The following is a 16,852-nucleotide window of genomic DNA, read 5'->3' as shown; positions in this document are numbered from 1 at the left end:
TGTAAGTGCGAACTCGTGAAATTATGTTTTATAAACAAGGTTGGGGAGAAGTTCAGATAATTAATAATAATAATAATTAATTACATTTATATAGCGCTTTTCTAGGCACTCAAAGCGCTTTTACATAGAAGGGTGGAATCTCCTCAACCACCACCAATGTGCCCAATCGTATATGGGGATGATTAGGAGGCCATGATGGACAGGCCAATGGGCACATTTTTTTTTGTGGGCACAATTGACACAGGTGGCTCAGCTAATCAACAATAGAGGTATATATACACGCAGCAGTCCTACCTCCGTTTGTTGACAGTTCACAGCAAACCCTTCCACCACCCCTTCGCCACACCTTTTAACTCTAAAACCACTGACATATACGGGGGGTACTCTGGGTTTCGGGCCTAATTCCAAGCTCGAAGCCCTCCCCCCGGACAGCATGCCAAATACGCATTGAATTACTCTCTATAAATTATTTGTAAGTGCGAACTCGTGAATTCATGTATATTGTGCAAAAGTGAGAGCGGAAATACTATAGTCAGAAACCAATCTTTGATGCTCATATAAATTGCTCATTTTGCCTCTGGACACAGAAAGATTGCATTGGCATTTCAGCTAAATGTAACATCTAAGGTGAATTCAGGGTGATTGGGACACTATTTCCGAGTCATATCAATAGCAAAAAAGTGGCCAAATCACCCTATGCAAAATAATCCATGAGACATTTTTTATTTAAGGCCATTGCTGTTTGGAATTTGTGATTGTGTATTGTCAACAATTCTGCATTTCCAGTGTGGGGCATTTAAACTAATTATCATGTTTATGAGTCTGTTATCTGCCTGACAAATAATATAGGCCTATGCCCGCCTACTGTTCATGCACTGACATGCTTTAAAAGCTACTGTCTTCCTTCGTTGGTCTTCAAACACCTTGAAATGCACATGTGTAGATCAGGAAAATTTCGTTTTGGGGAAAAGAACGAACCTAGTCAAAAGAATGATTCATTCACAAATGTTTGGCATCGCTGGTTCAGTCGACAGAACGGGACACACAAACTGCTGAAATATTCACAAGGAAAACATTTCTCAGTCGGAGCGTGCATCTAGCCGCACAGCTGCAGGCGCCGGCCACGTATAACCAAATTTAGCCGCACGCCAGGAAAAGATGAGGGAATTTGGGGTCCTTTCATGCCGGATGTAGATGATTTGGCGGGCCGCCAATTGGATAGTCGTGCTTTAGAATATGAATCAAAGGGCAGCGTGTGTTAATATTTCACTTGGTTTAACAGCTCATCCTGTTTCTGGCATAAACCCTAAGGGAGGGGTGTACAATTCAGATTGCATTCCTGTTGACATAAGCGCTGTTAATAGCTATCAATGACAATATTTAGATCTATATGGTGTACATTTAGGTATCATATCCATATGCACGGATTGATTGCAAACAAACCCTCAAAGCAAACATGATTATGCAATCTGTCTGAACTTGATTTGAATGAGGTGAGCGGCAGGCAAAGTCTGCAGCACCAACACAGTAGTTTTTGATTGCTTACTTTTCATAAATATTTCAGAGACCAGTTTTCGTCCTTCAAGAGGACAACTTTTGCTTTCCTGTCTGGACACATTAAAGCTCAAGACGTTGTGGCATGTCTTCTGTAGCCACAAGGAAATGAGCACATTTGAATAGCAAATCTGCCCAGCAGGATTTACTTGAAGGTTCAAGAGTTTCTGAAGAAATGCAAATATTGTCAGGTGATTGATGTATGCACATGGCCAACAGTATGTGGACACCTAATCACCCTGGTTCCCTCGACAAGAACCTAATAGGATTTTTCCATAGGCTTCACAAGTAGAACTACAGGCACTCAGTATTCGGAGAAATGGAACTGCTCAAATGCTTACTTATTTCCGGATTATGGCCTACAAAAACACAAATTCCGCAACACTCCATTGACAGGTTTGACTCTGCCCCAAATACCAAAACTCAAGCCTGAGAAAGTGAAAGAACTTGACTGGAAAATGGAAGTAGCGCAAAGCCAAAATGTCAGGGTTAGGGCATTAAATCCCAGTAGACTAATTCTCCACTGGTTACCTCAAGATTTGAGTAAAATAAGGTATGCAATAAACAACTTTATACTTAAAACATTAATTGGGTGCGAGTGCCATTTACGTTGTAGAACAAAAAGTAATACATTTATACTCAAATTGAAAACCCCAGTGGAAAATTGGTCTTCTTGGTTCTGACATTAGTCCAAGCGGAAATTAGGTTCAAAATAGGTTTCTCAAGCTTCTGTGCGAGAGGTTCAACAAGTAGACATGGAGCAACAATTCATGGACAGAATAATCAACCTCTTTATTGTCAAATGGGCCAAACACTAATGGAACATTGAGTGACGGTGTCGAGACTCACCTTTGAAGAGGACTTCACAAAAAGTAGTAATTGATGAACAATATACATTTAAATTAATACATTCCACAAAACTAAAAAAAGTGCCTTAATATATTTCTAAAAAGGTAGGTGAAGAGAACAAAGTTAAACTGCACACATATGTTAGCATAACATAATTGGCAGACTTTATGCAGCACTTGTATCTTTTAGTCCACAAGTAAATTACTAAACGATGAAGAACATCTAACATGTATATTTTGAGCATACTAGGGAAAAAATACCCGAAAAAGAATACACGTAAAGAACCCATGTTTTGTAAGCGCCACCACCAGCAAATACTGATATGGTTGGAGTCTACAACAGTTCACACAGAGTCAATGTCACGTATCGAATTTGTAAGTCTGATCCGCAGCCAGCATTGAGTAGTTTTTCCCCTTCCAGTAAAATAAGCGCAAATGGAAGTGATCATTCAACTGCTATCCCTGCATTAAAATCTCCAAAGTTTAAATCAGGTCGGCGACATTCATGGGCATCTCCTCAACAGTTGTGTTGTAAAACGTCTCGATGTCTCGTAGAATCCTTTTGTCTTCTTCAGTAACGAAATTGATGGCTACGCCTTTTCTGCCAAACCGACCTCCGCGGCCAATCCTGAGAGGGGAAACATTACACAAGTCATTAAAATGCACTGATTCAGTCAGTGATAAACAGGACAGCACCTGCAGGTTCACTCACCTATGGATGTAGTTCTCTCTATTTGTTGGCAGGTCATAGTTGATGACAAGGGAAACTTGTTGCACATCAATTCCACGAGCCTGTGGAACAGATTTTAGGATCAGTAACAGTAAACGAACAGATGGCCAAAAACTGCTAATTGAAGTAATTTAAGCCTATGGCAGTTTCTACAGCTAATTTCATGAAAAAAAAATAAATAAATAAAAACTCATAAGTAAAAGCCATTTTTAAATCGAACACCAAGATTAATCCGGGTAAAATCATTGAGAAGGTTCATTAAAATCATTGAGAAGGTAATTTAAGTCATTAAATATTACACTATGTTGATTTATCCATACAAGCGGCTTCATTAAATCACTGTGCAATGTTTACCTTAGTTGTAATGTCATTTGTCCCATTGAGCAAGTTCCTTTGTTCCTATTTTATTTTAAATAATTGCTTAAGTTTTTTTTTTTTTTTTTTTTTTTTAAATGTATAAATCTACATTTTGAGTTTGAGTCAACAAAAATAAACACTGCTCACTTTTACTACCAGTTTAATTAAAGCTACACTGTGTAACTTTTCTGTCCACTAGAGGTCGCCTGTTCAAAACAAAGGCATAGTTTGAGCGCAGAATCTTGGGACATGTGGTCTTCACCTCACAGCCGGTGGAAAAAGAGTCAGGATAGGACTCGGGCAGAAATCATGTTCATGGATGCGATTATTAACATTACTGTAGTCTGAAGCAGAGCAGGACCGAGTGTTGGGGAGCTGAGCAAGGCCGCAGGAGCGATTGAAGAGCGGGACTGTTATTATGGCATAGTCGCTGGCGCCACTTCCTCTTTTCCAGTCAAGAGTATGAGGTAATGCAACTGTTCATCGTATTAGATATATCTGAGTGTTGAAAAGTTAGTTATCAGGGATGGGCATTTTTGTCAATTTCTCATTTCGATCATCGATAGGTCTCAAAAACGAGCACTCGGGGGCATGGCATATCCATCATTGAGATAATGAAAACTTATGAAAATGGTTGTTGACAAATACAACCATAAATAACTGCTAGATTATGAAGCATAAATGTCTTTGAAAAAGAAACATCTTTATAAAATGACTGTCTCAAATAACCAAGTCAGTAATATCGAGCACTGCATTTGAGCTGAAACAGTGAAATAACACAACCCTGCAGAGCTTGCTAGCTGGTTAATAAACTCAACCAAACGCACCCTATATCAATATTAATATGAAGATTATTATGAGCCCATTACGACAAATCAACAGAAAAGGACGTGAACTTCAGCGTGCTAGATTTTACAGGCGAAGGGTTTGAAACGGAACATTTTGAATGCGCTCTTCCCTTAACAACGCTGATACACGGACAACGAAAGCACACAGAAACAACATTATTAAAATCCTGTTCTCATTATAATGCTTTGACAGATTGACTCTGCACATCATGCACTTAATTTTAATATTCATGATCGTAGCGTTTAGACATCACTGCGCGTTTTCGAACTCATAACGAAAAACAACTTTAAATAAACTAGGTCTACTGTTAAAAAAATATGAGAACAGTTTAGCACTGCTGCATTACTAATATCAATGATTCTGAAATAGCCTATCTAAAAAGAATGTCTCTAAACCAACATGTCGAGCATGAAATATGCATTTGAGCTGAAACTGAAGAGAATGAACAGCCGGTATAACGGCAGCGCTTTGCTAGCTTAAGCTCAACCAAACGCTTCTTATATTGGATTAATCAGATAGACAACAAAAGTAATCTTACAACGTGCATTTACAGAAAAGGGCGCGAATGCGCACATGAACTTCACGCGCTAGTCTGAGTGTTCTCGCTAGTTTCTCTGTGGATCAGCTGATACACACGGAACTAAGCACAGATCATTTACAGCATTCCATTTCCATCGTGTTCTCATTATAATGATATGTAGGCTATGACAGATTGGCGCTGCACCTCTTGCACTAACCATTCAATGATCACAGTGATTCCAGACATCACTGCAGTGCATGCCTCAGTTTCACTTTATTTCGCCGCAGTCAGGAGGCGTGCTGTATAACGCTAACCAATCGGACCTCCAGTACCGCGCAAAACGATGCAATAACCAATAAAAAAAAATAAAAAAAGACTTTCAGGGCGATCGTTCTCATGATCGATGATCGCGGTCACGTTCGAGTACTCGACCACTGTTGCCCATCCCTATTAGTTATGACGTTCACTCGGCGGCTGCTATGACACTTGTTCACACTGCAGTGAGTACAGCATTTCTGCTAAATAAAACCAGAAACCGAGGGTAACGCAGATATGACGCAATCGACAGGCGATTCCCTCAAACGCATAGCTCACAGGTCCCGGTTCCTTGGTTAAAATAGCAATTTCTCACAATTTACAAATAGTTGGAAACATTTGGGATATTCTAAGTACTCAACTGAACAAAATATATAACACTGGCCTAGTGGTTTTTGGATATTTTACTGCAAAAATCTTATAGTTCACCTTTAAATAGACCTTTTATTTATATAGCAAACTCTATGTAACCATCATATTACTATACTCCTAATAACTCCAGCATTTGATTTACAATTTCTCATCAAGAAGCCTAGATGGACATGAACTTGTGAAAATAAACAGCCTACTTACCAGCAAATCTGTGGTTATGAGCACTCTGCTGGAGCCAGATCTGAACTCTCTCATGATTATGTCTCGCTCCTTCTGATCCATGTCACCATGCTGAAAGACACACAGACTTTAACTTCTATAATCCAGCATGAATGCCATGCTTGTCTACAAGATCTGGATAAGTATGATCAGTTGTGTTAAAAAAATTTCTCCATGAGAGGTCAGTCCCGAAAGATGATGAACATCATTTCATACTTCATCCAGCATTAAGCGGTCTTTTAGCTTAAAAATCACTGGCCTACTATTAACCTCTTAAAAACGGTCTATCCATTTTTGATTAGCATATGTGTGCATGTAGTTCTCGGACCCACCAGAGCAGACACGGTGAAATCTCTGGCATGCATCTTCTCGGTCAGCCAGTCAACCTTTCTTCTTGTGTTCAAGAAGATAACAGCCTGGGTAATCGTAAGGGTCTCGTAGAGGTCGCACAGCGTGTCCAACTTCCACTCCTACAGGATAAGTGAATTGGTATTAGATGAGCAACAGCACTAGGAATCATATACATCAATATCCTATGCTCATGATGTGTATGGCACAAAATCTCGAGACCTTGGACACCGGACATTAAGAAAGAGGTCCGTCCTAGACTCAGTTCCGACCGTGTGCTTTTGCTCTTCCTTCTTTGTAATAAACCAGTACTAGCATGAACACCAGAGCGAGACCCAAAGGCCTTGAGCTGGTGATTTTAGCATGGTGCTTTTTAAAAGAAGGGACATGAGACATTAGAGACAACCAGTGCCTCACCTCTCGTTCTACATTGATGTAAAACTGCTTAATACCCTCCAAAGTCAGCTCCTCCTTTTTCACCAGGATGCGAATGGGTTCACGCATGAACTTGGTGGTCACCTCCAGCACATCAGCAGGCATGGTGGCCGAGAGCAGCACAACCTGGCAACATGAGAAAGCCGTTATAGCATGAACAAAACCAAACACATTAACACACACAAAAAAAAAAAAACTACATACAGTGGGGTATATTGTGAAAGCACAGGCAACCCCCTCTACAATGCGAGTAAATCTTCCCTCTGAGCAACTAAATGTATAGATCAATGGCTAACAAATGCTTCGATTTTACTCGCCAGTGTGTGTTAGAGGCTAAGAATAAGTTTAGCATGGAGAGTGTTCAGTGAGTGAAAATGTCCAAGCGATCAGTCTATTTCAGTTTAGCGAAACAGATGTGCAGATGTACCTGTATTTGACATTCCATAAATTACCATCTATTACTATTATTTTTTACAGAAACACTGAATGATCAATAATATCTTAAGCACAGCCACTAGGGTTGGGTACCGTTCACATTTTTAACCGGTACCTGAAATTCAGAATCAGTACCCAACGGTACCTTTTTTTGGTACTTTAGGGATGTTTACATCAATAACTGTAAAGAAACTGCAAGTCATTTATAGATGCGTTACTGACATTATGCCAGAGCTGCATTGGTCTCGGTCTGCCATTGTCTGTGATGTTTGTATGCTGTAATATTTACTTGTAAATAGTAGGCTACTTAATTGAATTCATAAAAACCATACATTTCTCTTTTTTCATTTAATTTCTATGAAAAGATTTCTCACAAATTATTTGTTGTGTATTTACTGGTAATCAAATAAAGACACTAGACATTAATTTAATGAATCTGTCAAAACAAAGTACTGCACAACTGAGCTTTATACAGTTAAAGTTAAAACATGAACAAAAATAGTTAGTTTATTATAAAAGAACGTTGATAATTTACTATTACATTAGTGTTAGTATCATTACATTGAGTGTAACAAAATTCTGCTGTACAACAGTAATGTATTTGTCAAGTTAACCTAAACTTTTATTTTGATGGGTTGCCATGAAGACCTTTCGAGTTTGTGCGTGTGATAAGAGTTTCTCAAATGAAACTGTAAAATGCTCATAAAGTGACGGCAGAGATGCATGCGACCGACACGCGATTGTGTACGAGGTAAATTAAACCACGGCTCTGCTCCATTCAGTCGCACAGAGATGCGCAGGATTCGTATTTAAATTATCTTTTTGCGGTTTAATATTCACAGACAATCTACATCACCAGATGCGCTCACGTACCGAAATTTGGTACCGATTGATTTAATGCAAATCGGTACTCAGTAGTACCAACGTAACTTGGTCGGTGCCCTTAAAAGTACAGAGTTTGGTACCCAACCCTAACCACCACCAGTCCTAAGTTCAATTAAAATATCAAATATGCATTCATACATTTGTATGTATATGCACATGTATATACGGGCTGTCAATCGATTAATTGCGATATAGATTATGTAAAAAAAAAACGTGTGTAATATGTATATTTGAATACACACACGTACACATTTAAGAAATACTTGCACATATACACACACGACTTTCAATGCAAAAGCCTCTAAAAGCCACTTCGGTCAAAAATGAGAAGGATACTGAGTGAATGCTCTCCATATGTATACGTTCATCAAATACTTTCACTTCAAACCCACTAAATCCCAGCCTCAGCTCATTCAGAAGTAATGGTTCTTAGGTAGAAACCTATACATTGGAGACTGACAAAAATGCTTATAAAGTAAACTTAGACTTTTGCATCTCAAGTCTTCATATATATAAAAAATATTTCTTAAATATGGATGTGCGTATTTATATACACAGTACACACATGTAAACAAACTTTTATTTTGGATGCGGTTAAATCACAATCGTTTTGACAGCACAAAACAGCCTAAAATAGTATTTCAGTCTGGCAAGTAAACAAACAAACAAAAAAAAAGGTACTAGCCAATGGCGATTATGTTGCCACGGTGTGCATAGAGGGTTGACAGGTGAAAGATCATTCTGCATTTAATGTAATTGGTAAGGGGGAAAAAATCTGTTTGCAATAAAAAAATATGGTAGGGGTTTGAGAATGCATGTATTGTCGCTCTGGACCTCGAAACATAAGCCAAAGGACATTAAGAAAGAGGTCCGACTCAGTTTCATTTCCGGTAAAGGGCTATTGCTCTTCTTCCACATGATACTCTGCTAGCATCATTGCATATACCAGGAGAACCTGGACTCTGCAATTTCAGCACAGTTCTTTTGAGCAGAAGACGCCTCCATTCAGAGTCTGGCATTTCTTTGAGGTATTGACTTACTTGTATGTTTGTGCTTAATTTCTGGAAAATCTCATAGATTTGATCCTTGAAACCACGGCTCAGCATTTCATCGGCTTCATCAAGGACAAACATCTTGATCCATTTGGGAGCTGTACATGTAAACAAAAAAAAAGGGTCTCTTTCTGCAATTCAAACTCCTAATAAAAGCATTAAACGGCTCAACCACGTTGGTGAAATGTATGATCAGTAAAATTGTAAATATCTCCATAATAGGTCAGTCCCGAAAGATGGTAAACATCACTTCATACATCATGCATGTTTTAGCCTAATTTATTAGCATTCACTACTTACACAGGTACCTCCTGTTAAGCATGTCAAACACACGCCCTGGCGTGCCAACGACGATGTGCGGAGCCTCCGCCTGGAGTTTTTGCATTTCGTTTCGCACATTGGTGCCTCCAATGCAGGCATGGCAAGAAGCGCCCATGTAGTCACCTAAGGCCAGAATAACCTTCTGAATCTAGAGAGGGGACAAAAACAGATGGGGTTTAAATAAAAGGAATGCTTAATATCCTCTGTAGTACTGACGTTTGGTGGTCAGTGCGCACTAATAATGCCAAACAGTGGACAAGTATGATCAGTTAAAAAGGTTCTCTCCATAACAGGTCAGTCCCGAAAGACGGTATACCATCATCTCATGCTTTTGTCCACAGCTCGTTTCCAGTGAAATCACCTGGCAGTCTAACAAAATTAACTAAAGTCTAATTTACAGTAAACACTCCATTACAGAAAGATTGATGAATTATTCTGGCTGAAGCACTAGCTAGATAGTTACTTCCTGCCGAATAGTTCATGAATGTATGCAAATTCAAATAATGAAAACCCACATGTAATAATTTTTGAAGCAGGAAGAACAGCAAAAGAGTACCTTGAATCGGGCTACTGCCAGAATATGCCGCCTTGGTCTGAGACACACTTAAGTTTATGGTGACCTCAGGTACAGCATACCTGCTGAGCGAGCTCTCGGGTTGGTGCCAGGACCAGAGCCTGAGTCTCTTTCTGCTCAATCTCCAGCTGCTGCAGGATGGAAATGGCAAACGTGGCCGTTTTACCAGTCCCTGACTGGGCTTGAGCGATAACATCATAACCTATGGAGAAAAAAAAAAATAATTCCTACAAACACAATGCAATGAGCACACTTGAATTTAAACTACTAGACCAGTGCTTCTTAAAGGGGTGGTAAACCACGATTTCACTATTCTAACTTTAGCTGGCGTGTAATGTTGCTGCTTGAGCATAAACAACATCTGCAAAGTTACAACGTTCAAAGTTTAAAGCAAAGGGAGATATTTGCTTTTAAAGAAATCAGTTTCTAAGAACTACAGCAAACGGCCAGTAGGCGACTACAGACATTCCTCCAGGGTTGGTGACATCAACAGGCTCAATATTTACATAAACCCCTCCTCCGAGAATATTAAATAAGGGGGGGTGAGGCCATTTTGTATCGCGGCGCTGTTGTGGTATAGTTAGGCTGGAGTGTTGTTGCCGCGATGCCGAGGAAACGCTGTTATTTTCATCCGGATTGCAGGTCTGGGGTACTTGCTCTGTTCAGCCTTCCTTGGGACAGGGGTGCGTTGCAGAGCGTTTAACATAAAACATGTTATATGCACGTGTTTGAGTCAGCGGGGAATCAGGCGCGCGCAGGGCTCCCTGCAGCACATCTAACAGAGGAAAACATCCACCGTCTTCGCGATTTCAATGCCCGATTTGCACAACGTCAGCTGCATGAAAAAAACACTGCCGGTGCGTGGATGCACGACGCGCGCTGCACATTTCATGGAGGACAACACAAACTTCCACAAACTTCGCGAGTTCAATACAGGATATGCACAACGGCTTGTCCTGAAAGCTAGATTTACAAACAGAAGCTGTTTACAGGCCACAACCTGTAAGTCTGATTTTTCATCGATGTGTTTTCATGTAATAGGTTGTAGCAAGGAAGTAAACAGATGACAACACTGTTCTGCAAACCAGTCTGTTAAAAGCTCATTCATACTTAACGTTATCCGACGAACACCTAATGTTACAAACACTAACGTTAAAATCTCAACAGCGAACCTGGCATTAGTGTAAATGATTCTTTGATTAGAGCTTTTATGTATTGTTTATCTACAGGCATGCTAAACATGGTTCTGTGTGTGATTTGGCTAACTTACTAGTTAAAGCCAGTGCTTAGTGTTCGTTTTGGGTTAGTTCTTGCGACAGATATTTGGCTATAATCGTTCTAAAAATACAAAAGTTAGTGCCATTCAGTAGCGATCACTATAGATCCGCAGTCTTTACTCTTGAGGAATGAACAGGTTCTGCTCGATCATCTTCACTCAAATGTTCTGGGTCTGATTCGGGCTCATATGGTTTTATTGACGCCATTGTTTCTAATACTACTGACCAAAGCACAGCCTCCGGTAAGGGGGCGTGACGTTTCCGACAAACGTGCACTAGGCGGTTAGCGAATCACAACACACTGGGCCAGCTAACCAATCTGAGCCCATCGCGTATTTGAGGGACTGGCTTCAGACAACCCGGAAAGCATCAGACCGTTTTACAAGGAGGGACAGAGCAGTGTAGAATAAAGGTCAAATATATGAAAAATAAGGCATTTTTTTTAAACGAAGCATGAACACATGTTACAGTGCACCCCACAAACACAGTCAAGCCTTCAAAAGAATGTGTTTTACCACCCCTTTAAACCACGGAGACACGCTCACCACTGAGGACCCCAGGACATGTTTGAGAAGCAAAGTACTAGCCCACAAACAGATAAGCACTACACAAATTGTAATGTGTACACATCCTTCTTTTGTTGTTGAAAAAAGTTATGTTAAGCAAATATCAAGTGCACTTTATTCTCATTAACTTATTTGTACCTTTTATGCAAGGAATTATAGCTCTCTGCTGGATTGCCGAGGGCTTCTCAAAACCATAGGCGTAAATTCCACGAAGAAGAGTTTCCTTCAGGTTCATGTCATCAAAATTGTCCGTAATCTCGTTCCAGTTGCTCTGTAAAATAATGTGCATGAGATATTTTTGCAAGCATCAGTTTGAACCATTACAGTCATCTATAATGGCAAACAGCTCACTATCCCTACTGTAATCTGAAGGGACAAGGGCCATATAATGCCTTAAAAATCACAGACGTCGCTATACTGTATACTACAAGTGGGATTTTCTTTTAGCCCTGACTTTCTGTTGTAGGGCATGTTTATTAAAGAATGGGTCAAGCTTTCAATGGGAACAAGCAGGATTTTTACTGCCTTCATGAGCTATAAGAAATTTCCTACTTCAAGCAACCTCCCAACATCACATTCTCGCGCATGTGTCGTGGTGCTTCGTGAGATCACGTCAGAGGCCCAGACAGAAGACAAGAACTTGTGAATAAAGTCTTTATTTTGATTTTTTTTGCACACAAAAACTAGGGCTGCACCGATATATTGGTCGACCTCTAATCTTTATCTGTAAATGTTATTGATTCACGCAAGTATTTCCATTTTGCATTAAAGCATGTCCTGACAGTCTGCATATTAAGCTTCAAACTTCAGTGAACGCGCAGCAGGCGCATGCACGTCAAACAGACCGAACGCGAGAGGGAGACAGCGCAAAAACATTTAGCTGAAATATCTGCCGTTAGATGCTAAATATAGGTTTAAAAGTCAACATGAAATTAAAGCATTTTATGAGATTAGTGACTGTAAAGGGATAACAGCATGTAATTGAATATAAATGCAAGACGTTTCTTACGTCTTCCCTGTAATTTATGTATTTTGTTGCTGCTTGTTTTATTCGTTTTAAAACTATGATTAATTTTTGTAACGTAGATATATTCACTTTTCATTGCACTCAACTGACATTTGTTTTAAGAACAGCATTGGGCAGGATGTGGAATAGTGTTTTGTAAAAAAAAAGAAAAGGCTTTTATCCAATTAATCTAAAAAATTATCAACCAATCGATTATCAAATTGTTAGTCGCAGCCCTAATGACAACATTCAATTTTGGGGCCACAATATGCACATCCACCACTAGAGGTTGCTGTCCTGCAGAGTTTAGCTCCAACTCTGATTAAACTAACCTAGCTGTGATTTTATAGTGATCCTGAAGACCTTGAATAGCTTGCTCAGGTGTGTTTGATCAGTGTTGGAGCTAAACCCTGCAGGAACCCTGACTTAAGTTATGTTATAATGCTACTCGGTGCGCTCGCTCACCTGCTACTGAGACACTTGTTGCACACTGCAGTAAAATAGATTGATATTAGGCATGGTAAAACACGGTCCTCAAGGTAAATCTAGAAAATTAGATTTAAACAATACTAACCGTGTTCAGCTTAGGGCTGGAACAATTTGACCTCGAATTGAATCTTGATTAATTGAACATTCTACCTCGATTACGAATAATGCTTTTTTTAGCTTTCCTTTTTTACCCTCATAGGTCATTGATAAGGTTTGTACATTGTAAATATGTGCAGCTATTAAAAGTTGGATTTACTAATGAAAGTGCATTTCTTTGTGATTTTAAAATACTTTAGGGAAACGGCTCATTACTTACAGATTTCTGTTTGTTGTACATCAGATAGAGATAAGCACAGTAGGGCTACATTACATTTATTTGAATGCATTAGTGGGAGAGTTAGTGTGTATGAATTAGTCATATCGTCTCTAATTATGAAGCTGTGATTTGTAGTTACTTCAAAGATAGACAAATCTATGCTATAACGGTTGAGTTGCGAAGCTACTTTAGTGATAAATCACAGGACAGCATTGACAATGAGTTTCTGCACTCCTCTCTGCACGCAATCTTCACGTGATGTGCGAGCTACTGTCTGTATAGTGTTCGTGAGTCAATATATCAAGCAATAGTTCAACATTAGTTCAACATAATACACATCTGATGGTCTAAAATCACTTCAATGTTCAAACGGGCAAGCCTTTAAACACATTTAATTGACAAACTTCATGAGGACGCAAGTGAAAGATCTGGCTTCGGGGCTTGCGCAGCGCGCTGTCTGTGTGTGCGTGTAGCAGCACATAAGAACGGCAATTAACTTACCTGTATAAACTGTAAAACATGCAACTACCATAGTAAATCTGAGCATCCAGATTGTATAAACATTGATAACTGCTCCTGAATCTATCTGCGTGCCTGCAAACTGCATGTGACTTTATGTGATCGACGGGGCAGAGTCACATGACCAAAACCGAAATAACCAACACGGGAAAATTAAATCGGTTAGAGGTTCTGAATTTTGATTACTTTAAATCATCCAGCCCTAGTTAAGCTATATAACATTGGTTAGTTTGGTCAATGAATGCATCCAAACAGTTGCTCACCTGTCTAATAAAACACTAATATATTAAAGTAACTACAAAATAAAACCAGAAATCGTTGGTCATTGATATGTGACGCATGGTCCATGTCCTGGTTGAAATTGCATATTTCTCTGGATTTAAACATTCTTGGAAGCGTTTGCGATAGTGCAAGTACAAAAAAAATATATATATAATATATATATAGATATACACACACACCACTGTTCTAGTGGTTTGTGCATATTTTAATCCGAAAATCTTACATATTGTGCCTTTAAGGCAGCAAGTGTTCATTTATTAGCTTAACATCTTTACATCAACCAGCCCAGATATTTATTCACCCCTACAGATTTCCCTAAACGATACTAACCTCGATGACACCATCAGGCTCCATTCCTTCAGGCCCCCCATGGTCTCGGTCTCGTGAGCTTAAAGAAAAGACAGCATCATCAACTAAGTATTAACAGTTAACTAACTTGAAGCTGACAATATTGCAAAACTCGAACCTCAACGCGACGCGCGTGCCGGTGATCGCGCTCCAAAAACACCACGTGGCTCTCCATTAACGGTCATAACAGTAAATAACTAAAGTTACTTTAGGAAATACTCGGTTGTATTCAGTACAGTCATGGACTACCTTAAAGCCTACGCCCAAATTTGGTCCGAATTATTTACCGTAACAATGCTAGTCAGTAACGTTAGTCATCTTTAATGCGTTAAAAGCAGCCAATTATCGGTGTGCAATTACTTACCTCTCGATAAAAATACGGCCAAAACGAATGCAATGCATTCGACTTCACAAAGTTGTGACAATGTTAAGATATTGAATGCAGTGTGAATCCAAGGCCTCGAGCATGGAGGCCACGCGTTAGATTTCAGTGTGGGTGTGAAGCCTAGCTAAGGTTCGTCGGTTTGATCCCTAATAACGCCACATACATAACTTACATATATTCATACTTCAACAATAAAGGTGTGAATAATAACCATTTTAGTCACAGATGCACGTGAACACGTGAGAATACACAGTGGTAAAGGCGGTAACTTAGTCGCTAGGCGGCCTGCTTAATATCACACGGACCACGTAAAAATCCACAGCACCAGCGCTAGAACTAGCTCGAAGCCTCTCTATTTCAACAAGATACACATTTATGAACATAAAATGTACAAGGGTTATGTGTCATGAAGAGGTTACCTGTTGTAATCAGCAGAAACGCTAGACATGGTCCGTTCGCGACTTCGGCATTCACTCGGAAAGGAAGAACATGTGAATCGCTGGCGACTTTTATCTGACCGGGACCTCTTTTTGTACATTTACAGTGAAACCGCATAAACACTAAAACAGCTACACGCCATTTACATTTTATCGACGCCGACAAGAGATGTAATTCTAGTTAAATAGATGTTAATATTAGACGTTTTATCTGTGTTATATCGAAATTTACTGGGGACTATATGGAGAAGCGCAAGGATATTGCACCACTGATAGGGTGTAGTAGAGTCGCTACGGGGTCTCCACATTTTTGGGCTTAAAGTGGGACTGACTTTTAAAGGGATAGTTCCCTCTAAAATGAAAGTTCTGTTATTATTTTATTTACCCTCGTGTTGTTCCAAACCTGTGTGGCTTTCTTTCTTCCGTGGGACAAGGACTGGCAACCTCAGTCACCATTCATGGTCATTGTATGAAATAAAAGTGGGTAGTATAGGTTTGGAAAACATAAAGCGGGTGAGTAATAGTGACATAATTTTAAAATTTATAGTGAGCCACTTTGCACAGTATTTTTCATTTCTTTTTTTCTCTTCAAATGCATATAGAACCACTGACTAGACCCACTTTAAATCTTGAATAGCCTATAATTCACTTGTAAATGGCTCTGTATGCTGAAAATGTGCATTCATATGTCATTTTATCGATAGTTCCATATGATGTGATAAAACAACCACAATAATCATTTGGTCATTATTGCTCCATAAACATATTACTATCACTGTTATTTACCTCATATTGTATTATACTTATTATTGTATTATACTCTTATTTATATGTGTATATATGGATATGGATAAACATGTTTTGGGAAATATTGTTTGTGTTATTTGGAAAACAGTAATTAGTAACATGTAAATGCTGAAAATAAAAACACAGGTTTTAAACTTGTCAAGGCTATGTTTAGTGGATATGGAGTTTTACAACTTTAAACACATTTAAAATAATAATAATTGTGTACGAATTGTAAACTATGTACGTTCTGCAAAATAAATAAATAAATAAATGTAAACTAATATTTCTGATACCTCCAGGTTTTGTATGGCTGGGGAAACACTCGAATAGGCCCATTGAAAGAAAGAAAGAAAGAAAGAAAGAAAGAAAGAAAGAAAGAAAGAAAGAAAGAAAGAAAGAAAGAAAGAAAGAAAGAAAGAAAGAAAAAGAAAGTTCAATATTTAGTTCAGTGGCCTATTTAGAGAAAAATATAAAATATGCTATTTATTTATCTAGGCCGTTATATGATATTACAGTTCAATTTCGCATTGGTGGATGTTATGTTTAACTTCTGCAGATTTCTGATTATGAAAGCAGTATTTTGTGTCTGGCCCAATGCGGTGTCTCCATGGCGAACAGCTGACC

The 16,852-nt window shown here is 39.0% G+C and overlaps 1 protein-coding gene across 1 annotated transcript; it reads right to left on the bottom strand.

The window, feature by feature from the left end:
• Positions 1–2,327: 2,327 nt before the first annotated feature.
• On the bottom strand, positions 2,328–15,500 carry eif4a2 (eukaryotic translation initiation factor 4A2). The gene is made up of 11 exons (XM_079819963.1): positions 15,422–15,500; positions 14,600–14,657; positions 11,796–11,928; positions 9,877–10,016; positions 9,220–9,388; positions 8,908–9,017; positions 6,530–6,673; positions 6,097–6,234; positions 5,747–5,836; positions 3,115–3,194; positions 2,328–3,030 (listed from the first exon to the last, which is right to left on the bottom strand). The coding sequence occupies exons 1-11, from the start codon at positions 15,448–15,450 to the stop codon at positions 2,886–2,888; spliced, it is 1,236 nt and encodes a 411-aa protein (XP_079676089.1). The 5' UTR covers positions 15,451–15,500; the 3' UTR covers positions 2,328–2,885.
• Positions 15,501–16,852: the final 1,352 nt, after the last annotated feature.

This window comes from Gobio gobio, assembly GCF_949357685.1.
Source record: "Gobio gobio genome assembly, chromosome: 6".
NCBI classification, from domain to species: domain Eukaryota; kingdom Metazoa; phylum Chordata; class Actinopteri; order Cypriniformes; family Gobionidae; genus Gobio; species Gobio gobio.
Note: the sequence above shows the minus strand (reverse complement) of the source record. Positions and strands in the feature narration are given on the sequence as shown.